Source organism: Pyrgilauda ruficollis, unplaced genomic scaffold, assembly GCF_017590135.1.
Source record: "Pyrgilauda ruficollis isolate IOZ18807 unplaced genomic scaffold, ASM1759013v1 scaffold35, whole genome shotgun sequence".
In the NCBI taxonomy this organism is placed as follows: domain Eukaryota; kingdom Metazoa; phylum Chordata; class Aves; order Passeriformes; family Passeridae; genus Pyrgilauda; species Pyrgilauda ruficollis.
Window position 1 is genome coordinate 2,916,934 of NW_024524934.1, and position 22,760 is coordinate 2,939,693.

A 22,760-nucleotide genomic window follows, 5' to 3' on the forward strand; every position below is an offset into this window, starting at 1 on the left:
TTGCCAGGTCCTGCCTCATGTGTAACTCCTGCAGGCCACCTCTGTGGTGGTGCCATGTCTGTTCTTCTGTACCAGCTAGATGATACTACAAGTCCATCTTTCTTGTCTTTTGTTTGCAGTTCTTTTATTCTTCTCTATTTTTGTGCTACAGTATCTAAGTAGTGACAGATGTATGTCCAAACTAGCAAAGAAACAACAACAAAAAATTTCTCATGTGCCCCTGGTAGCCAGCAGGGTGGTATCCCTGGACCATGGCACAACATGGGGTCAGAGAGAGGAGTTACAGGTTCAGCAGAAACTTGTGATGTGCTGGTAAGGAATCAGTGTAACTTGCGAAGGTCATGCAGAAGCTTCCCAGGATTTACTGCACTTGCACCAAATATGCTTAGTTTATAGGAGATGAGCAAGGGAGAAGTTGGTCTGCTGGTATCTGAATGGTGGGAAAAATGTGTAGGCTTATGCCATGTCCATCCTCTCTTCTCTTTTTCCCCCCTGCCATGTTCTGGCTCTTATTTAGCTGTCCATACTATTTTTAAATCCAGACTTTTAAAAGACCTTTTAGGGGAAAAAGTTTGATGGAATGGTTTTGTCCAGGGAAATACTGTGCCATTGGGAGTACTTACTGCTGTTCCATCACAGAATGAAATTTCTGATCAGTCTTTCAGCCTCAAAACAGCCACATCATTAGGCATTCAGCTGAGTAGAAGAGGGAAGGAGACAAGTTTTGGTTGCTTTTTTGGGTTAGAAAATGATTACCAATGTTGTTACACTCTGAAGTACTGACCATCTCCATCAAAAGTATTTTTTTCACCACCTTCACTTTACCAAGGGAGAAAAAAAACTCCAGATCTCCTACTTTATGCTCTTTTGCATTACAGTAAAACTACTGTGCAACAGATGAACTTTTTGTGGTGTGAGTGAGAATGCTGTTTCCTGCACATCTCTTCCTTGAGTTACAGTAGCTGTGCTGGGGTGTTGCATGTACTCTTCACTTGTGAAATCGATGCTGGCCTTCCTGACTCCCACAATACGTGCAACACTTCATTTGTAAATGAGTCATAGCCTCTCACATGAAGTCCAATTTCTTCTTGTTGTGCTCTTTGGCTCCTGGTCAGCAAGTTAAGTTGAATGGGCACAGCAGACTGGGGTGGAGTGGGAAGGTTCTCTTGTGCAATACTAGTAAGAAAATGAGGTTAAAACCTGCTTCCTTTTCTGACCAGTGTTACTCTTGGCCAGGATTTTCAACAGGGAACCTTGAGCCCAGGGTATCTCAGAAAACTCTCTTACTGGCTGCCAAGCTGTTCAGGAGTGACCTGTGGGGACAATCATATTTGGAGAGAGCAAAGGTCTCTTGAGAGTGCTCAATGTCCAGAACAAAAAACTGATTTTCTCATTCTTCCTGATGTGCTGTCAGACTGCCATATCAGTGCTGCTCCTACTGTTTGGGGACAGTTGGTGCAATCTGATACAACAGCTGGAAGATCTGTTAGTGCCTGGTATCAGTATCAGGAATTGCTCTGGAGAAGAACACCTGGAGATGATGCTGAGTTTTTTAGAGTTTTGTTTTTGACTAGTATTGGAAATAGCAAGTCTTCTTGGAAATAGTAAGCCCCTTAGAATCAGAAGCTGATTAGAGATTTGGAAGCACTGTTTTCTTGGGGCTTTTTAAGAATCTGGAGAAAAGAGTTAGATTGTGGTAGTTTTGAGTTCAACATTCCTGTAAGTGGCATTGTAATGATCCGTACATAAGAAAATCTGCAATTTAGGATACGCCTTATCCTCTCCCTTCTTTGCTAGAGAGACAGACCCTCTGGCTTTCTCTCAGTCACAGTGAATTAAAGTTGAATACTCCTATCTCCATCAGGAACATAAACTATATAGAGGGGAAGGGGGTGTATAAAGAGTTTCTGTACTGTGTAAGAGCTGGGGATTTCCAGAGTACAGTCTCCACTCAGAAGATTGCAACTACTGAAGACTTTCCAAAGGTTTTCCATCTGTACTGTCATAGTAACTCCCTAGGGAGTTTATCTGTGAATAATCCCCACTCCGAGGAGTCATTTTGGGTCTAGATTCTGACACCAAATAGGAGGTTTCAGTCTGTTACTCCATCTCTAGCACTGCCTCTCCCCAAAATGCAGACAGAGGAGTTAGGCTGCTGCTGTGGTTGTAGTGGTGGTTTGGGAGCATTAAGAACGGACCTTGAAGTAGAGAAAAAAATTTTCCTTGACTTACTGTGTTGCATTCAAATAGAATGTGCATCAGCCTTCAGTGGGAAGGGCGATGCCTCCACTTTGCTCCAAAAGTGTTTCCTTTGGGGGTAGGATACTTTGCCAGCAGTTCCTTTTCCATTTCTGTGACTAAGGATAGTCCATGCCTATCACTTTAAAGTCACATTTTCCTCCCTGCCAAAGACATGCTCTCTGTGCAACTAGAAAATGTTAATGGGGTATAAATGCCAAAAGGGAGGCGAGAAATGACCTTCCTGCCAGTTTCCAGTGGGAAGCTATTAAAGGCTCTGTGGCAAGTCTGAAAAGAGTAAAGGGATAGCACATGTGTTTCAGGCACAGCTCCCCAGTTTGGTAAATGAAGGAGCATTGTCCATGGCTGGTTTTCTCCAGACTGTCCATATAAGTCCAGTAATGCAAACTAACTGAAGTGTTTCATTTGAAACTAAAATGTAGAAAGTATCTACGTTCTTTCTCTTCTTCCATTCCTTGCCCCATATGTGACAACATTATTCAGAATGGCTTTTTATTTACATCCTGCTTAGGTACTTGTGGGCTGTTTATGTACCATCTCAGGAGCAGGTCTCAAAGTTGGGGGATTTTTTTTTTTTTGGCACATGTGAAATACCACATGCAACAACCACATGCAGAAGTCTTTGAAACTCAGATTGGAAGATCTGGATCGCAGAAGCTATGCTTTGAAGCATTCTTACAAAGGGTCCTATCAAAGAAGGTATTTCTTCTTTTAATTAAGAAGGCACTTTCATTTCTCAGTCTTACTTTCAGTACTAGATAGTGTTCCCAAACTTCTGATTTTAATACGCTGTGGAGAGATAAACAGCTGTCTTTTTAATCAAGGTATGGTAATATTCTGATGTTCAAGTCTTTCTGAAACAACACTTTATATGTGCACCTGTGTGTTGCTGACTGAGTTTCTTGGGAAAGACAGAAAATGCACATGCTGGAGGGTAATTTGTGAGTTTTGACATTTTAACCGGCCATCTTTGCTGGCACATGAAGAGCGTGCAAGTCTGGAAGACTGTAATGTACTGCTCAGAAAATGAGTGCTGGATCCTGATGAAGGCATAGGGGTTGGGATGCATACACTTAAAAGGTTTCCCTGCTCCCTTTAACAAGAGTCTATGTGTCATGGACAGGCATGCACACAGGCCACCTGTGACTCTGCAAAGGTCCAATAGGCAGAATGTCCTCAAGATCTGGCTGAATCCATCCTCTCCCTGAATTCTACCTGTGAATTGCTTTCATGTTATTTATGGCATTGGCCTGCTTCCAGTACTTTATGGGGTGCAGCACAGTAACCATGCCCAGCCTCCAAGTACAATTAGAATCTCTGTAGTCCAGCACGTGCAGGCTGGCATTTGCTTAAGATGGAAGTTTTGGAGGCAGAACATAGCCAAATGTGATGAAGACCTTTTTTTCTTTCCCAGAAGAGTAGAGGAACTGCCTTATTACAACATGGTTTGCTTTCTGGTGGTTTGCAAATGGAAATTTGGTGTAGCTTTGAAAAACTGAACGTACAAGATCTTGAAACGAAAAATAAATAGCAAAGGAGCTCGCCACACAGAAAATGATTGACACTTCACACATGCGAAAAGCCTGTCTCTCCTTGTCTTGCACAATAGAAATGTCTCTTTGGTCATCTCCTAAGGAGCTTTTATTTCAATGTAGTAATTGGTAAGCAGTGCTCTTAAATATTAAGAACAAGGCTGTACTACAGGCTTTTAAATCCATTCCTTATATGTGGGGGGATGATTTAACCACTGTCAGCACACTAGTGAAAGATAAGCTTCAGCAAATGCAAGTGCCCTAATTCTTCAGCAGGGATAATGAACACAAAGGACTAACTTCTGCTTCTAGTAACTGATGACTGTATTTGTGAGACACAGGTGAGATGGGATAGCTGTTTTGGTTTTCTTTGCAGTTAAGAATGTTTGTTACATTTTTTGCTAGTATGTATTTTTGTAAATAAGGATGGAGAAACAGGTGGAAGGAAGCTTTTTGGCCTCTCCTGTCAGCAGATAATACCCAGAATATGTGTTTGGTACTCTGCTGGGACCCCCATGTTTTGAAGAAGGTTAAGTTAGAAAGAAAGAAAGAAAGAAATCGAGAAAACAAGCCTTTTCAACAACAATACGGCAGTAAGAGAAGAGTCTGTTTCTCTGTGTCTTTGATTTGAATTAAAAGTCTATGGTATTTTTAATTGTTCCTGGAAGAAACTTTTGTCTGTCTCACTGTTGCTGAATAGATTTACTTCTGGAAAGACTATATATAAACTTTAATTTAATTAACATGGCTCACAAATAGGGTGCTCAAAAAAACCCTTCCACCAGTATCTTCAGCAGTAAAAGACTCTGGATGACCTCCTGTGCCACAGAACCTCTGTGAGCCCTCAGAGCTGAAAGGAGATGCCACGATTTCAGATGTGTTACATGCTGCTTGTAAGCTTGGACAGTATCCCCCTTCAGTTATCATTAAAGAACAGCAAAGGAAGTTAACACAAAAACATGAATGCTGAGATCTGATTAGAATCAAGCGAAGCAAGGAAGTGCAGAGTTAAGATTTATATGCAGACCTTAATTAGCTCCATTGTTCTTGAGAACCTAAGCGTACACAATGAGGAACATTATACTTGCATCTCCAGAGCTCCTCAGTACCTAAACATAAGACTTCAGTGTGCTTTTCAGTCCTAGATTTTCTGTGTGTCGCCTTTCTGTGTGTATTCCTCTGCACAAGTCTAATCTTGTGCATTGTAAGGCTGTGGGTTCTTATGTTTTGGTTTTCTGCAAGGCAAAAGAAGGGGACACTCTTAATGAGTTTCGTTTTCTGGTGTGATTTGTGTTGAGGAGAAGGTGGTCTGATGTGGCAGGGTAATGCCGCCCTCCTCACGGGCAGTAACATGAATCTCCCGTAGAACAGAGCGTATTGAGCGTAGCTTAGTGCTGCTTTGTTACCCATGTCACAGTTCAAATAAGCACAAGCCACTTGACAGATTAGACTCTAGTCTCAGAGCACATGGCAGTGCAAAACCTTGATCTTTCCACATAAGTACCCTTTCAGGAATATCACCTCCTCTGAAGGTCTAGTATTCTCAGGGATGTTTCCTCCCCTCTCACCTTGAAGAGCTACAAAATAAATACAAGCCTTAACTTAGCAAGCACTAGAAAATCCAGGTGATCTTTGTGAAGAGTTGAGTTGCTTTTAGTCCTCTGCCATACACCTGACATGTGATTCTTGTGGACATGTTAGCTCTCAAGGTTAACAAATAATGTGTTGTTTTGTTCGCTTTTTGGTTGGTGGTTTGTCTTGTAGCTTGTACTTCGGTTGGCTGATTCTGTGTAGAAAATGCTGGTGGTGAGAAAGTTTGCAGAGAGACTTTGTATGTTAAGGTAATCTTTGTTCAGCCTGTTATGCATGCATATCAGAGATACTTGCATCAGTTTTCTTATGAACATGTATTCCCTGTCCTCCTATCCCCTGAAAAGATTCCTGGGCAGAGTACCCACGAGAATGAGGAAAAAGTCTATCACAAACTGCATTTGTGGTTGCTGTCATTCCACCTTTAATGTATGTCTTCCAGCTTTATGTTTTTTTCCCCCCAGTATCTAACCTGCTCAACCTGTTCTAGTTCAGCATGCTGGAACCAGCAAACAGCAGAACATACCCCCTCTCAGGGTCAGCAAGTTTTTTCCTCTTTCTTTCCCTTCCCTCTTTTAAAAATAGACTATTCCATAACAGTAGATTGACAGCATTGGGGGAAGCTTCTGTAGCTGCAAAAAAAAAAAAAAAATAAAAAAGCAAGGGGAATCTTGTCATTTGGACTTAGCCAGATCCTTTCACTCGGGTTGTTGAGCCATGATGTTCATATGCACGATGTACACAGCTTAGGCAAAGACGCAGTCTTTAAAGTAGTAGTGCCATTATACAACTGCTAAATAGCACACAATATGCAAATACTGCTTTCTGTTTCTTGAGGGTATCTATAGATAAGTCGAGTTCTTCAGACTGGTCTCTTAGCTGAAGTTTGCTAAACACTGTAAGTGATTTTTTTTTCTTGTAAATCCTCAGAGTCAGCTTTCCAGTGCTGACTCATGTGGAAAGATCTCTTGAAACAGAGAAGGTGTCCAACTTCTGTGTGGCTCATTTTTTACACCAAGACACTTCAGTGGTATCTTTTTTGACAGTTTCAGACAGAGGAGAGAGAGAGTAAGGTGACAGTTGTTCATGGACTGTGTGAATTCCACTAAAGTGAAATAAAGGGCTAAAGTTCTCAAACTCCTGTAAAGTAGCACAGGTCATACAGCGGCTTTTGTTTCCAGTTTGACTAAACAGACACGCAACAAGATGTGAAACTTCTTCCTAGTGCTTCTCTCCTTAGCAAGGGAACACTCTAAGGAAGGAGGACCACATGTTCAGGAACAGGAGAGGAAATGGGCTGAGCACGTGAAACCGCTTTTGCTGGGATGCCATCCTCAGCGCTGGGAAGTTTGCAGTTTGTGTGTGTGCAGTGATAACCTTTTACTTCCTTGCCCCTTGAGATACTTGGTGGCTGCTGATAGCGGGGTAATGTGGAGAACCTGCTTTTAAGGAAGATGTGCTTCCCTTATCTCGTGCAGCTTCCTTGCGTGCGTGCGTCTGTTGTGTGTGCGTTTGTGTGTGTGTGTGTTGGGGAGAGATACACTGCTCCATCTGCACAGCGTCCCCAGCAGTGCTGGGGCCGCCTGTGTTTTCCTTCTTGAGCTGTGTGACGCAGCAAGTTGTTCTGTGCTGTGCCATCAGGATTGCTCAACAGTGGAGTGTGAGAGGGAACCAACAGCAAGAGGGCTTTGCCCGGTTCTGGGAAGTTGCTGAGGCTTATGTTTGCCTGGTTAAGAAAGGGGTGTGGTTCTGGAGGGGAGGCAGGACATACCTAGGACTTCTTCGACTGTGTTTGCTCTTTAGGATAAATCTTTTCCCTGTTGTGATATGCTTTCTCTGATTTTCTCTTTCCTTGTCTCTCCTTTTTCCCCCTGTTACTAAAATTTAAAATGGCCTTAATTATCCTTACCTCCTAATAACACTTGTTTTCTTTAAACATAAAGTTTCCTGAAAAATCAGCAGTGAAGTAACTGAATAAGGTTACATAGTCTGGTAACTAAAGGACGTGCCTGAAAACCACAAATCTCCAAAAAGATTGAAGGAAACAGTTCAGAATGGCCCAGGCCAGTTTTTTTTGTACTTTTAAAAAATATTACTTCTGCTTGATTTTACTATTGTTAATACACTTTTTTCTCCAAGTTTAAGGAAGCATGGTGGCCTGAGAAGGATCCTGTTTAATAAAGGAGGATCTTGTCCCATATAAAAGTTTCTTACAGCTTGGAAGTCTCCTTGCAGTATTTGGCATTGCTAATTTAGGTCTGCTCTGAACATAATGTAAACTGTGTGTGACAGCTTGGTGAAGAGGTACCGGGAAGCTCACACTGCATTTCCTCCTCTTTTGCCCTCCCTTATGCCAGGGTTGATGCAAACTGCTTTCTTCTGCAGTCCTTTGGGAAGCTTTGCTTTGGAGGCATGGTTTGAATCACTTCCCTGTCACAGCATCATCAGGCAAATAAAAATATTTGTCTCCCGTTTTTTCCTTTGAGGTGTTCTGACAATGTCACTGTTAGGGAATAGGAGTAACTTTGAGCCAAGCTGGGAATGCAGTTGTATCAATTTCAGCCTGTTTGAACTTGCTGAGTCTGTGTAGCAAGTAGTTGCTTAAATGTGAATACAGAATAATTATTCAGAAGTGGTACCCCCCCCTCGCTGGATTTGTAGATCATTATCTTTCCTCTCATGCTTACAACTTGCCTTTATTCACAGCAAAGCAAATTTTTTCTCTAGGATAAAAATACAGAATGCTCTGTTTGCATATGTGTGTATCATATATCCTTAGGTATCATGTATTGGCAGCTGCATGGCACTGGCTAACTTTGCAGAGTGTCCCGGCAGCACTGAAAAGAGATTTGAAATCTGTCATTCAAATTTAATCACCGGTGGCTTTTTCAGCCTTAGTACACTCAGCCAGCCTTGGTGGATCTGAATAACAGCACTTCTGTCATCCTTCTGCCAGGAGAATCTCACTGTGCCGGGAGCCAGGCGGTGCGGCAGCCGCTGTGAGCTGGGGAGGATGCTGAGGCCATGTCTGTGTGGCACCTGGGGGATGCCGGGGCAGATACACCCTGTGCCACCACACGCTGCTGTGTGGAGAGGCTCCCAGGGCCACGCTGGCCTTGGTTGACAGCGCAAACAAGTGCTGGAGACTCCATGAGGATGATGAGGTGTGCTTCCATGCCGGCAGGATGGCACTGCCTGGCTGCCATGGGAAGCGCTAGCAGGGGCATCTCCTGCTGGACCTGCTTGCAGACGTGGCTAAAATGAGTCAGGACATCCCAATCTGATCCTTCCTGGGACCTGTTTGCCCCACCCTACCCTCTCCCTGCAGGCACTGCAGTGACTTTCCTACGAGCATAGCCATAGAGGCCTCTGCTGCTCAGCTTCTTTTGGTTTGTCCCATGCTAGGGTTCAGCACTGGTTACCTCTAGAGTGTATGGGGGCTCTTGGAGTTTGTTTTGAAATTGCTCCGCAGTTGTAAGAGGGAGCTTCCCGTGTGACTGGGATTTTGGTATTTGTCTCATGACTTGCTGTGGAGTATGTGTGTGTGTGTGTTTCTGAGGGCTTTTAGGGCCATTTTTGGGTTTTTTTGAGGATACAAATATTGAGCCAAAAAAAGAAGACAAACAGAAACTTGTCCTAGTACAGATCATGTCTGATTTGCAAAATTACCTGCATCTTTTTGCTTCCTGTAATCACAACTGGCAAGGGCTGAGTAGATTGCTCTCTTAAGTGGGTGATGTTGGTAATTAACACTGGAAATACATTGTCAATACAGATTCTCTGCATGTTTTAACAAACAAACAACTGACTAAACTCTTTAACCCAAGGGCATCATGTTACTGCACTTTTGACTTAGGTTTCAGTCATATTCACGAGACTCTTAAGGAGGGACTTAGCAGCAGGGTATTAAATGATTGTTCCTAAAAATACTGCTGCTTCACTTTCTCTTTGTTTAGGATTTACTTCCTGTGTGCATCAAATGGCAGGAGCTTTGAAGAGAAGTTGCCTGTGTTTTCCTACATTTCCAGACAACTTGGGCTAAAGTATAATTTTTTAAGAAGAATGAAACAAAAACAGTGACAAAGATAATGTGACATAAAAATATCTGAAAGGAGTGTAATTTTAAAGCTGTCTTCTCCTTCTTTGAGACATTTTCCATTTCATGGGGCATGAAGTACATCATGGTCCAAATTTCATCCTCTTGGATGCATCCTGCAGTCCTGTTTGTTCTAATACCATGTCACTAAGTCAAAGCTTTAACAAAGCACACTATTTTTTTCTAAACAGAGATGTTTGGTCATGTTCTGAAGGACAGACTTATTTTTTTTTAAGTGTTAAAAGGGGTTTTATGATTCTTTAGATTTTGTTTACTGTTATTTGGGAGGAGCAGTGTAAGTGAAAGATCTTGAGACACAAAACAGTGAAAGACATAAAGCAATTGAATCAGCTGAATTGTACTGACCAGCTCAGTCCTTCCCAGACCAGCTTGAGAACTTGAGTAATTCTTTTTCTTGTAAGGGGGAAAACAAATTGTATTGTAAATAAGGTGAAGGATGGAAAGCACTGATTTTTATTCTTTGCCTTTGATTTGAATGATTGGATGTGTGGCTTCCTTGTCTTCAGATAAGCATCAGATGTATCAGTGGATTTTCCACTTGGTTTTGATACCAAACTGCTTAGAAATCACGAGAGAGATGAGGAATAATCATGTGCAATATGGTAGAGTATAGGGTACATCTAGTGGTAAAGTAGAGAAACTTATAATAATATGTGGGATATGAAGCCAGAACCTGAACTTGATATTGTCAGATGATCTCTCTGGACTGATAATGCCCGGATTCATTGGACTCCCCACCGCATTTCCACAGACGTGAGGGAGGAGGAGGGTGTTTATACATACACTAGATTCTGTGCTCAAGAATTAATCTTGATTTAGATGCTGGGACTTTCCCAACCAGGCCTCAGTGAAATTGCTTGCTGCTCCCCCTCTGGACATGCTGCTCCTTCTAATCAGACCTACCTGGCATAAACCTCTCTTGGCTGAAAGCCAGCAGTGCTTGTGCTGCCACAGTTCTAAGGGAGAGGCTTAACCCTGAACCCTGCTCAGGGGCTGCAAATGCACCCTTTTGTTCCATACCTTCCTTTAGGCTGGGCCTCCCAGCCAGACAGGCCTTTTTACTTTGGGACCTAAAGCACATCAGGAGGCATGGAAACTCAAGGTGCAGCTAGAGTGTACTGTTTTCTCCCCAGAATTAAGAGGTGAGGGATTCCCACGCATGCCAAGGGATGATTTCTATCCAAGAGCCAAAGTGGTGCTGATCAGTTATCTGCATGCAAAGCAGAAGCTCCTGGTTTTGTTCATAATTCAGTGGGACCCAGAGCCAGGAGCAGCTGCATCTCGCATTTGCCTCCTTCAGGATGCTTTGGCTGCTCATTCTAGCCTTGAGCCAGCCAGTCAAAACCTGCCCACGTTCTGGTTTTGGCACTGAAACTGTAGGCTGCCCTGTTTTGAGACCTCCAGAAAGCTTATACCATCAATATGCAAATCCCCTTGGCATTATGAAAATACATCAGCCCTTTTTAGAGATCTAGTAAAAACTGGGATATGACCAGCAGGAGCTGCGTGTCCCTTCAGGAGTCACATGCTCCCCTGCCCTCCCCATAGTCACCTCCCACAGACACTGTTCCAACACCATCACAAGAGAAAAAGGAAAAAGGCATTTGAGTTCTGCATTTGTCTATTACTACAGAAGTCTCTTCTTCAATGTAAAGTAGCAGAATACTCAGTTGCTGCTGTACTAGTGGAATAGTCACCCTCCTGAAATCATGCTCTGCATTACATTGTGGGGCTGGAAACTTTTTCTGCCCATTTGTCTTAAGAAAAAAAAAAAAAGGTAAAAAAAAAGCCAGGGGAATTTTTTTGTGCACTATCATCTTAGTCATCCTGCTCATGTGACCCTGAGAGGGGAGAGGAAAGTTGTTGCAGAAGAGGGGAAGCGGAAGGTGATCCTCAGTGGGAGGATGGAATGAAAAGCAGTGAAGAACTTGAAAAAATGTGATTTTGTTGGGAGGGCTGATTGGCACACAGTCCTAGCACAGTTGGAACCTCTTGGCTCACCTGTGGAATTCTTTATGTGAGGGGCAGGGAAGAGATTATGAGGAGAGCTTTTTGTCATACAGCTGTGCTGCGTAAAGCGTAGTATATAGCAAGGTATTTCAGGTTTTTTGCATAGCAGTTCTTAAACATTAAGAGTTTAGTTCAGAGATGGATCAGACGATGTTTGGAAAAGACTTAGTTTCTTCTTCTCATTTTATATTTATTTTTTGCAAAATTTTCTGGTTCTTTCTCTGGTCTAATTTTAAATAGAATTCCACCACTTTCTTTGAGAGGTTAATCAAGGCTAGCTAGCACTTAGTGCAAATGAGTCCTCCCTAATATTAAGCTCAAGTGTTTATCTCCTTCCTGTCATCCTGTGTATCATGGTTGGATTTTAGTGTTCTACCCTCAGCACTGTCCCAAGTGCATGTGTACTGGCATGCATGCTGTACTTTGGTTGCTCTGTAGAATGGCTCAGAGCCACAATTCATTGATGTTATTTAGAAAAAAAATCCAAGTTTCATCTGCTGTTATTTTGGAGGTCTTCTGATCTGCAGTAGTGGTCACTTCAAAGCTGCTGACACTTGTAACTTGCATCTGCAACTGAATGTAAGCATTTCTGTACATATCCTTACTTTGCCCTTCTTTTTTTCTGAACTACATTCTCACTTAAAGTGTTGAGTGTTTATCTTTATTTTTTGGAACTGGTGAATGTCATGTCATTTTTCTTTATCACTGTAAGATGCTGAAAGCCAGCCTGACTTATGAGCCTGTATTTTACATTCTAAGTATGCCAGTGTTGTCAGGCCAAAATATGTTGTTATAGTCACAAAGGGAAAATAACTTCTAAACACAGCTTTGTTCCTGTTCATCTTGTATCTTGGCAGGCTAAATAGTGAGGTTGAATATTTTCAGTGTTACATGTAAGATCTAATCAAGGCAAACTCCTCTAAAGGAGTAAGGCAACAATTTTTTAAGTAGAAGAAGCCTCAGTGAAGGGAGTGTTTGAAAGAAAGGTTGTGGATGTGGATGTGGATGTGACTTGGCATTTGCTGAAGTTCAGCCTGTGTTGGGTGATAAATGTTGTCTCGAGGCAGAATGACATCCATGTTGCAAAGTAAAAGAGAGAGATGAAGATTGTGTCTATCCTTTGTACTTCTTGGCTTTATCTTCCCGCTTATCTTGGGCTGTAGCTCTAGTAATCTTTTTCCTCTCCACCCTTAACTTGATGCAGTGAAACTTGCTTAACCTGCCAAAGGAACAACCTGCTGGCTGTAACGTGGGCAGGTTGCGACTCTCCTTGAGAACTCTCCTTGGAACCTGCTGCTTTGGTTTCAGAATTTTCCTTTTTTCCCTTAATGATCACATGCATAGAGCTATCACAGCAGCTGTGATGTTTGACCTACACAGTAAAAGTCAAAGGTGCAGTCAGGGTGTCTTCCTGTTTATAGCTCAATAGCTTAGGCTGCTTCCTTTCAAATATGCAAAACTAAAACATGAAGGGGGTCACCACATTCCTTGCTGTGGTATGGATTTCTGCTGTGGCTTTTAGGACATGGCAAAAGCAGAGACATTGCAGGAATGAGAACTGCAAGCAGTTGGGGCAGCCAGTGACTGACACCAAACATAGCAAAGCCCCCATCACTGCGTTGCTGTACCCGTGTTAGCAGGCCCTGCCTTATTGGAAAACTTTACACTTGAAGCACAGCTAAACTGCTTTTAGGACTTGTAGGAGCCAGTGTGTTTGCATGTAATAGGTCATGCCAGGGAGAGGTGCTGGGTTGGGCTGGCACTAACCTGGAGGTCCCAGGGTTTTTCCTGTTGGTGTGCTGTGGATGTGCCATTGTATCTCTCTCAAGTAGGAGCCAGCTCCATCAAAACAAGCAGAGTTCAACAGGTGGACAAACAGCAGGAGGAAAGAACTTAGCCCTAAGGAAGTTGTTTTGCATAGGTAGCTGCTAAACAGGAGTTGTGCATACTTGTTAATGGTTGGAAAGAGACTTTAAAATGGGAAGAAAAAGTCCCACGCCCAATGCATAGTAGTTTTCTTGTTGTTTGTTTTCAGGATGAATGTGATTTAGCTTGACTGATTTTGCTCTCTAGCTATCTGAAAAGTAACTGGCCAAGTAGAGTTAGCTGTGCTTCAGCCGAGCTGCCAGAGGGTTAAGCAGTCAGGCTGTGTCTGAGTGCCTGGGGTGGAGGCACAGACAGGCACAGCAAAAGCCTCTGCCCTTACTTTCAAGAGATCATTGAAACTGGAAAGCAGTCTTTACCAAAAAGAAGTAATAAAAACACAGACAAACAATCCAGACTTCCAGGTTTTGCTTTGCCTGTGCAGTTGAATATTTTGATTTTTTGTTCCAAGATGCTTTCTGAATTTTATCTTCTATCATTGTGGACAGGAACCCCTTGAACAAATAACTGGTTTCTTCTCTTTTATTCTTGTGTGAATACAGACAACTGCAACTCAGGCTGCTGTTTTATCACCCATGAAAGAAGCTCTAGCTAGCACGAGAAGTTAGATCAGTGTCACAGGGGAGACAAAAAAACAAGGCAGGAGGGTATCTATTGATGCCTTCCTGCAGATTTTGTGAGACAAGGTAGCACTGGATTCGTGTGGATAAATCAGTTGCTTTGGTGCCTGTGGTGCCAGAGCTACCAGTGGGCCAAGGCAGGGGAGTGCACAGCACTCTGTATGCTGTGTCAGCACTCTGGGTTTTCTCTGGCTTCTGTCAGACCTGGAGAGAGCCAAATGCTCAAACCTTCAGCATTCCTTCTCTCAAATGGGTGATGGGCAGGGAAAGAGGTCAGACAATTTCAGCATCACTTCCGTGATTCTGTGTCCAATCTGCTGGGCACATCTGCACACAGATGTGACTGAGAGGTGTCACCAGTGTCCATCCACCAGTTGTGCAACCAGTGAGAGTTACGGGGGATCTGGGGAAACAACAGGTTTTTTCCTCTTGGACCTGATCCTCCAGGCAGCCCCAGCCTTGATGGATGCTGAAAGCAGGCAGTAGCTGAACAGGCATTTTCATCTTGCATCGGTTCTGGTACCTGTGGTGCTTTTGGCTTGAGGCTGTTCCTGCACAACACCTTGCAGTTTGAGACAGGCTATAGTCTGAGACAGTGATTTAGATACCTTCTTTTTTTTTAAAGCTTCTGAGATTATGAAAGGAAACATTAAAAAAAAAAGCATTGTGTGATGAGGCAGTCTTCCCAGCAGCTCCAGTGGGGTCTGCTGTGGGTCAGTTTGGTCCAGTGTGTTACCTCAAAGCATCATGCCCTTGGCATCCAAAACTAAAAGAGTTTTTATGTCATAACACCAAAGCAGTTATGAGGATGTGCAAGACTTGTGTGGGTTACAACATTCTCTCATCTTAGAACATGATATTGTGCAGTCATGTTAAATGGCACTGTCCTGAGCTGAGTTGTGGATTCTGAAAGATTTGCCCAAGTGTCATTAACATTGTCTCCACTGTGTTTCTTTGAAGTCAGTCATGGACAAATGGCAGCTCCCTCCTGCACTCACATATCTAGCTACTCGAGCAAAAAAAATTCCATTGTATCTAGGAGTATACATTTGATATATTTTTTCAATAGCAATATAAATTTGAAGTGAGGTTAAAGACCATATCTTTTAAAAAAAAGGAAATGGAAATTTGAGCTTTGAGTTGTCAGAAGAAAAAGCATGGCAGCAATACCTTCCATCTAACTGAAGGGAGCTAGACAACAGTGTCTTCCTCAGGTTGCAAACACAGAAAACCAAGAGGCAAGTGGGTCAGGTAAACAGATATTAATGATATTGCTTCCTGAGTAATTCTGTTCCTTTCCCTTTTCATGTGTCTTTGTGACAAGAAATAGTTGTTTTCCTGGGAAAGGAGGTTTGTGAACATGCCTTGGCAGTGCAGAGTTTTGCAAGCCATACCTAGTGCACTGTAACAGTGGGACCAGATAATCCTGACTTCAAAGCTGCACTTGAAATTTGATACTGGGTTCCACCATTGTGTTAAGGATGAGAAGGAAACAAATATATTTAAGAAATGTTGCTCTGACACTGGCATATACAGATCTATTTGAGGTACAGTCTCAAACTCTAGACAGAGAGCCACTTGAAGATGAGGTGCTTTTCTTGCACTGAGAGAAGTGGATGCTAAGCTGCAGCCTTTTGCTTATTAGACTGCCACAAGACAGGGAGGCTGGGTATGTGGATTGCTTAGCAGGTTCAGGCAGAACCAGGACCTCGTGGATGATAGGGAATGGGCACAGCACTCATGGAAATAGATGTTAGCAGGGCAAGTGTTGTGCTGCGAGTTGGGATGTTGGGGAAGGCTTGTGGGCTCCCTGCTGCTGCCCCTCACAGGCCCAGGCACTGCAAAGGGCCCGTGCTGGATCATGCCCCAGCTGTTTTTCAGAAGTTCAGGCCAGTTTATAGGATCTCTGATGGTGTCCTTTAAAGGCAAACCTTAAAAGTGGTGTTGGCATTAAAATTTACATTGGACTTCCTGCCCCGGATCTGCCTGCTGACGGTGTCTTCTTTCCGCTCCTGCTCAGGCACATGAAGATTCACGAGAAGGATCCAAACAGCACAGCGAGCACCACTCCCCCCTCGCCGCTGAAGCGCAGGAGACTGTCTTCGAAACGAAAGTTCAGTCACGATGCTGACCTGGACAGAGAGGAGAGGACACCTGCAAAAAAGGTTCTTTACGGGGCATGAAGCAAAAGATGTTCCTGGTTGCCTCCTAAATTGTCAGCTGTTTGGTTTGTGCAGTCAGCACAGGCTTGTTGTAGCTTTGTATACGAGTTGCCTTGCTTATCCTGTGTAGGCAACAGAGCTGTCTGGGATTGAACATTATTTTCTAATTTCAGAGATTGAAATAATTCAATTTTTTAAATTCTTTATTGTTTAAATTCTTGAATTTGCTTCTGATTTATAAGTAATTATTGTTGGATGACAACAGAATGTACTGTTCTTTTGCTGCTGCAGCTTTTCCCCTAGCTTTTTCTCCCCCTCCCATATATTTTGTAGTATTCTTGGAGGATGGTGATTTAAACTTAAAAAAACAATTTTAACTTCAAAAGCGGCAGCAGCTAAAGTCTGCTTTTGTCTAAATTTGGAGGGGAAAAAAAAATCTACAGTACATTTCCCTTTCATAGTAGCATAATCCTGCCTTATTGGAGTTGCAGGAGTGACCAGAAAATATTTATTTGAGGGCTAGATGTTTCCATTTTTTTAATTAAATATTTTAACACATCTCAGTCACTTGTGAAAAATGTATGGTGTCTGCCAAACCTAACTCTTTCCACTTACTATCTCTAAATGGCAAGCTAATAGCAGTTCCATTTAGCATGGTATCCGTTGCTCTGTGCATGCTTTTTCTCCCTCTAATCAGAAGAGAAGTATAGAAGAAAACATGCAGAAGTTCATTGCTCCTCCCTGAACCACTTGACTTAGCAGTTGGCAGTATCTCAGTGGCATAAATAATTTAGGCTGACAGCTCCCCTGGCTTTCTAAAGGGGGAGGAATGCCAGTTCAGTGGTATATGAACACATGATTTTGTAAGTTCTTCAAATCACAGTTCCTCATTAGAACTGATATATCTGTGACTCAGCTGCACACTTTATCTTCTACTGAGCCTCCTTTTCTGTCATGCATGTTCTTACACATGTGCCAAGGCTCTGTCACTTACCATCACTCCTGAGGAATGGTTTTGTATTTGCTTGCAGCAAGGTTACACATGAAGCCTGCAACTTTTTGTAAGAGAAAGACTTTGAATGGATTGCAAGTTTGGTTCGTTGCTTACAAGTTGGTCTATTGAGGTTTTTTTTCCCTTTTTCTGAAGGTTGTCGACGATGGCCATTCCGGTGAAGGGGATAAGAGGGCTGATGATGAAGTTTATCATTGTCCAGTGTGTTTCAAAGACTTTTTTTGCAAGTATGGGCTGGAGTCCCACATGGAAACACATCCAGATAATTCATTGAGGTAAGAGATAGTACCCAGAGTGTCTCTGGTCACCAGACAACCTGAAGAATACTGACTGCTGTGGAGGGGCAGGAGCCCCTCAGCCCCTTGCACTCTTACCTGCCCCCCTTTGTGGTTTTGAGCAGGTTTTTAAACAGTTTGCCTCATATTGTGTCACCAGGGTGCTGTAAGGCTTAATTTTATTATTTTTTGCAAATACACAAAATCTTGCCAGTTAATGGCTGGAAATGTTTTTAGAAAAAATTAAAGCCCTTCTTCATCCCATTGAAACACATCACTGTACACAAAACTGTAAAATGCCAACATTGCAAAATTTTAACAAGATAAACTGAAGATGCTTAAAACTTGATAAAAAAAACTTGATAAAAGTATTGAGGTATCAGCCTATGAGATTATTCTGTTTGAGGAGAAGGCAGCAGCTAGATAGAAAGGGTTTTCAGTCATTGGAGGGAGTGAAGGTAGATGAGTTTCTGGTTTCAGACTTTCAACAAAATGTTTTATGCTTTTCTGCCTTCTGAGGTTAGGGAATGATGTGGATTTTGGCTTAAATGAGCCTTTCTTAACAAGGAAAAATTATTTATTAATTGTTCGGGAAGGTGCTTGAATGTTGTGTTTTGATTCAAGTAATTGCCTCTGGGACTCCTGAAACTGTTTTATTTCCTGTTTTTTACTGTAGAAAAATGTAGAGCCAGATACATGAAAATATAAAAGAAATTTTTCATGTCTAGTTGAAATATGTAGAAAGGAGATTGTCTGTTTGCAGAAGCTTGTCAATATTGTAAACTTATTTTGAGACATTTAACTCTAATGATCTAATGGTGAAGAATTCAGCATCTTGAAGTGTCAACACTCACTTCTGGATACAGGTTCTTAATAGAGTGGCATGGAGCAGAGGCATCCCATTCTATTAAATGGGATTCATTCCATTAAATTTTCCCTTTCCTAAATTTTTGTTTAGAAAATCTTGGTAAACACATATAAAATATTTTTAAAGGTGTTGTTAATGTTGCAGTTACTGGGGAAATGAGTTGAAAGCTTGGTCCATTCAATAGTAGTTAATTAAACATACTTTGCTGTTTCTGAAGTAAATAGGGTAAATTTTCATTATAGATCAAAGCTGAAACAGTTGTTCTCCAGTAAGAGCTCTGCAACCCCTACAAAATGGAGTCTGGAACAATTTTGTCTTACACTTCATGCTTTAGAGAATGCAGCTGACATATTAGGTCATTACCCTCATTTTGAAGTTTCTCTGAAGATAGGACCTTTTTGCAAAGTTATACTCCATGGACCTGAGTGGAGAGGTGGATTTTCTTGCTTTGATAAGATAATGGAATAGATACCCTTCTAGCTTGGCTGCTTTGCATTCTGCTGTGGCAAGGCAGAAAGACACAGTGGCTGTGCAGACATGCTGTTCCTCTTTATGCAGCACTTGCTCTAGTATTAGACTTGCTTTGGGATAATACTCTCCTGAAATGGGTTTTGCTACCCTTGATTCTGTTGAGCAGCAAAGACTAGAATGTGTCCCTAAATCAAACTCACAGTTGTCAAGCTCTGTGGGTATGATTTAACAGCAGTGCTGGGATGCTTATCTTTATGGAATTGTCTAGGTGATAGTAAGGGGGCTTTTGTCAGGTATTTGCCTCAGCCATTTAAGACGTGTCAGTGAAGACAGGACAAGGAAGATGTGGTCCTCTCTGGGCAGCTAATATATTAAGGTGCAACTTAGCCTGCCCATCTGGTTTAAACCACACCTTTTGTCCTAGTCTAGACAAGTCAAATGACACTGTCTGCCTGGCCCAGCCTAACAGAAAATCCTCTAGTAAGCAGAGCAGTTTGGATTGCTCTTAAGGTGACTCTTTCATCCCAAACTAAGTGGGTTAAAATCCTTGGCCAGCAGGGGCTGTAATCCCCTGGTTCCCAGGGTTCTGCAATACTGTTTGTAGGATTCAACGAGACACAGAGAAAGTAGCATGCCTTTCTCAGTCCGGAGTACAAGTGATTGAAGTCCTTTTGTTGAGGCTTAAGGGTGTTTTTTTGAGTGAAAGAGCCAAAGAAAAGAGAATATTTTGCTAGAGTAGCAGAGCAGGAGACCTGTGTATACAGGTGTACTTGTGGCAGGGAAGCAAACTGCGGAATGTTAGAAGGCTTTCATCAAATCCTGTTGTTGCCTTATTGTAGAAGACAAGGGGAAGTAACTCTTGTTAAAAGTTCAGACAAACAAAAAAGCACAGTAACTGTGTTGTGAGCAAAGGGCAGGGAGTCTAACACCCCCAGTCTCCTTTTATTGCCCATATTGTAAAAGCAGAGTCACTTCATGAGGACCTAGGAGGAAGGTATTGGATGTGTATCCCAGAGCCAGATACTCTGGCTCATTTGGTGGTTCATTTGGAGCTATTGCAGTAGGCAGTAGCCCGGCACAGACTGTTTTGTCATGATCAAAAATAAGTGATGCTCGGTCTGCCTAGCCAGTGCCTTTCGTTTTAAAGGCACATGTCAAACATCCAATTCCTTTTTGCCCCCCTAGCTCCTATATAAAGGATTGCAGACTGGCTCTGAAGCAGTGCACCAGTGTGCACTGCCTTGATGGTGGCACCAGGCTCCCTTCAGGCATGCATCCTCAGCCGTGGCAAGGTGCCAGTGTGGCAGGAGCTCCTGCCTGGCTTCCCTGTGGTTATTTCATCCTGCCATTTCAGTGCTGCTGTGTAGATACAGCCTCTTGCCCCCAGAGCTGTCGGAGTCTGTCTGTCCCCACCACCCTCTGCTAAGCAGCAGAAAAGGTAAGGCTGTCTGGCAGCCCTGGGATTAGTATGTGCACAGCTAATTTACAGGGTGGGCCATCACCCTTCCAGATACTGTCAAATGAACAACTTTAAATCACAGGGTTAGCTGTTCAAAGTCAGATGAAAAGACACTCCCCATTGTCTTGCCCAGAACTGCTTTTTCATGTAAAACCCAGAGCAGGGAGCACCTTATTGTTTACTTGCAGCAGAATAAACAATTCTTAATCCACTGATTGTGTGAGAGGGGCTCCTGCTTGGGAGAGTATCTCTTGATTATGTAAAATCCTAAATCGTGCATCTTTGTCTCCTAATTACGGTAGGAACTGCCCTGGTCTTGAGAGTAATAATGGGGCCCTTTGTCCCATTGACAATGGGCTGTGGCGCTGCATCTCCTTCATGGCATTACACCCCCTGGTCAGTCTCTGTCCCTTTGAAGCCCTGTGTCCTGCACCCTAATTAAAGACATGAGCTGGCCCCCGGCAAGGTTGTCTGCAATGCCCATTAGCAGTGGGAGGTGGCCCAGGAGTGCTTTCTGACCCCCTTGGCCTCTCTACCTGGATTATTTAAAGAAGTCTGCTTCCCTGCAGCTGGGGCCTCAGGACACGGTCTATTTTGGTGAGTTTGTATCTGAGTGTTGATATAATTAGCAGAGAGCTGAAACGCTGCACAGCCAATAGGGAAAATGAGAAACCTCACAGAGCAGGGGAGTTTCTCTGGAAACTTTAGTGGCGCAGGGTTGCTGTCAAACGTGAAACTGTGCTTGTAAAGGTCACCTGACAGCTCTGAGCAGCGTCAGCAGGGGAGATGTCAGGATTTCCCGGGGAGAAACCTCTCCAGATGCTATGCTGAGTTTCTCCTCTTTCTTTTGCAAATACAATGGAACAGGCTTAAAGTAAAATGTGTAGCTTTTAAAAAAAAGTACATGAACTATAAAATTCTTCTCTTGGATTTCACTGTAGCCAGAGCATACCCTTTTTATTTCCTCTCCTTCTTCTCCAGAAGGTTTAGTGCAGTATGCTGTACCAAGAGCTAAAGTATTTTTAATTTTTCTTTCCTCACAGCAGCAAAGAGACAATTATGCAGCCTCTCATGTCTAGGTGTCTTCCGGTGGAGAGGAGGAGGGAGCTGGCTATGGTGTTGCAGTTACCTCCTTTCTTAGACTCATTCCAAAATAATTTCTCAGCCAGGATAGTTGTGCAGTTTGAATGTGGTAAAAGGCTGCTTCTTAATGAATATCATGAGGCTTTCTGATCGCATCTGGTTCAGTATGGCATTGCCTCCAGTTACAAGATTTGGTTTTGCTATATTTTTGTAAGATATAAGTAGACATTGCAGTGTGAAAATTACTCTTTGCCTATGTCACTGAGCTGACCTGGTGACCAGAACCAGTAGGTGCCTGTTGCCATGAATGGATTCAGGGGAGATTAAGTTTTTTTACCTTCTACATAGCCTGTCCAAGCAGTGATTTAATATATTAAGCTTTGTAACTTGAAAATCCTGGGCATATTTTCACAAGGACAACAAAAGCAGTTCTCTTCCCCCAGGGTTACGTGTTTCTGTAAAACCTCCAAACAAAGAACACGAAAAGCTGTTCACAACCTACCTTGTTCTTCAAAACAGCCTGCCCAGGTTTTGCTGAAATTGTATAGTGGTTGAACACTGCCATGGAAAGCTATTGTTTTGAACAGCTCACAGATCAGTAACAGGCACAGCAACAGAAGAACTCAGGCCCTGGAAAGAGAAGTGTTAGGAGTCTCACCATTAGGATCTGTGGTTGTCTGCCTCTAGTTTTGCCAGGATAATCACTGTGAGGTCCTGTTTTTGAAAACACTTATGGGTGAAAAATGCTGTCGTTGTTTCTTGGTGTTACCTGGCTTCCCCAACATGGAGTGGACAACTTAAATGTCATAGGAATGTTCTTCTGGACTCTGTGGGCAAATTGGAGATATCTGTCACATGCAGCTTGCAATTCAGGCAGGCTGGTCACCAGGTTTCCCCTTTTGCCAGCACATCCACATTCCTCAGTGTGTGGTGGGACGCTGCCAGGCACCTGGACCTATGTCCCAGCCTTAAATCATATCAGATAATGTGCATGAGCAGCCCCATTTAAGTCAAGACAAGAGGAAGTGGGTTTTGGGTGAAAAAGATACCTTTCTACTTAGAATATGGCATGTTTATTGCCCAGTTACTATTCTTCAAAGCAGTTCTGCACCCTGGCTTTAGGGAGATAAAATAGTCAAGAAAAGAAATGATGGAGGTGGAAAATGTATGGAGATTATTTCAGTCATTAGCACCAGTAGAAAAGACTAGTACAATATTTGGTTGTTTTTGAAGCAAAGCAGTTCTGCACCCTGGCTTTAGGGAGATAAAATAGTCAAGAAAAGAAATGAATGGAGGTGGAAAATGTATGGAAAATGTATGGAGTCATTAGCACCAGTAGAAAAGACTGGTACAATATTTGGTTGTTTTTGAAGTAGTCGTCTGACCATGTAAAAGTACATTGAACTGAATGTTAAAAG

General features: G+C 42.7%; 1 protein-coding gene across 9 annotated transcripts in view; it reads left to right on the forward strand.

The window, feature by feature from the left end:
- The window catches only part of RREB1 (ras responsive element binding protein 1), a 122,443-nt gene that overhangs the window by 66,740 nt on the left and 32,943 nt on the right, over nucleotides 1-22,760 (forward strand). For all 9 annotated transcript variants that reach the window (XM_041475387.1, XM_041475388.1, XM_041475386.1 and 6 more), the window contains 2 exons: nucleotides 16,033-16,177; nucleotides 17,322-17,461. In XM_041475387.1, the coding sequence (XP_041331321.1) occupies nucleotides 16,033-16,177; nucleotides 17,322-17,461 (285 nt within the window). The remainder of the gene's footprint in view (nucleotides 1-16,032; nucleotides 16,178-17,321; nucleotides 17,462-22,760) is intronic.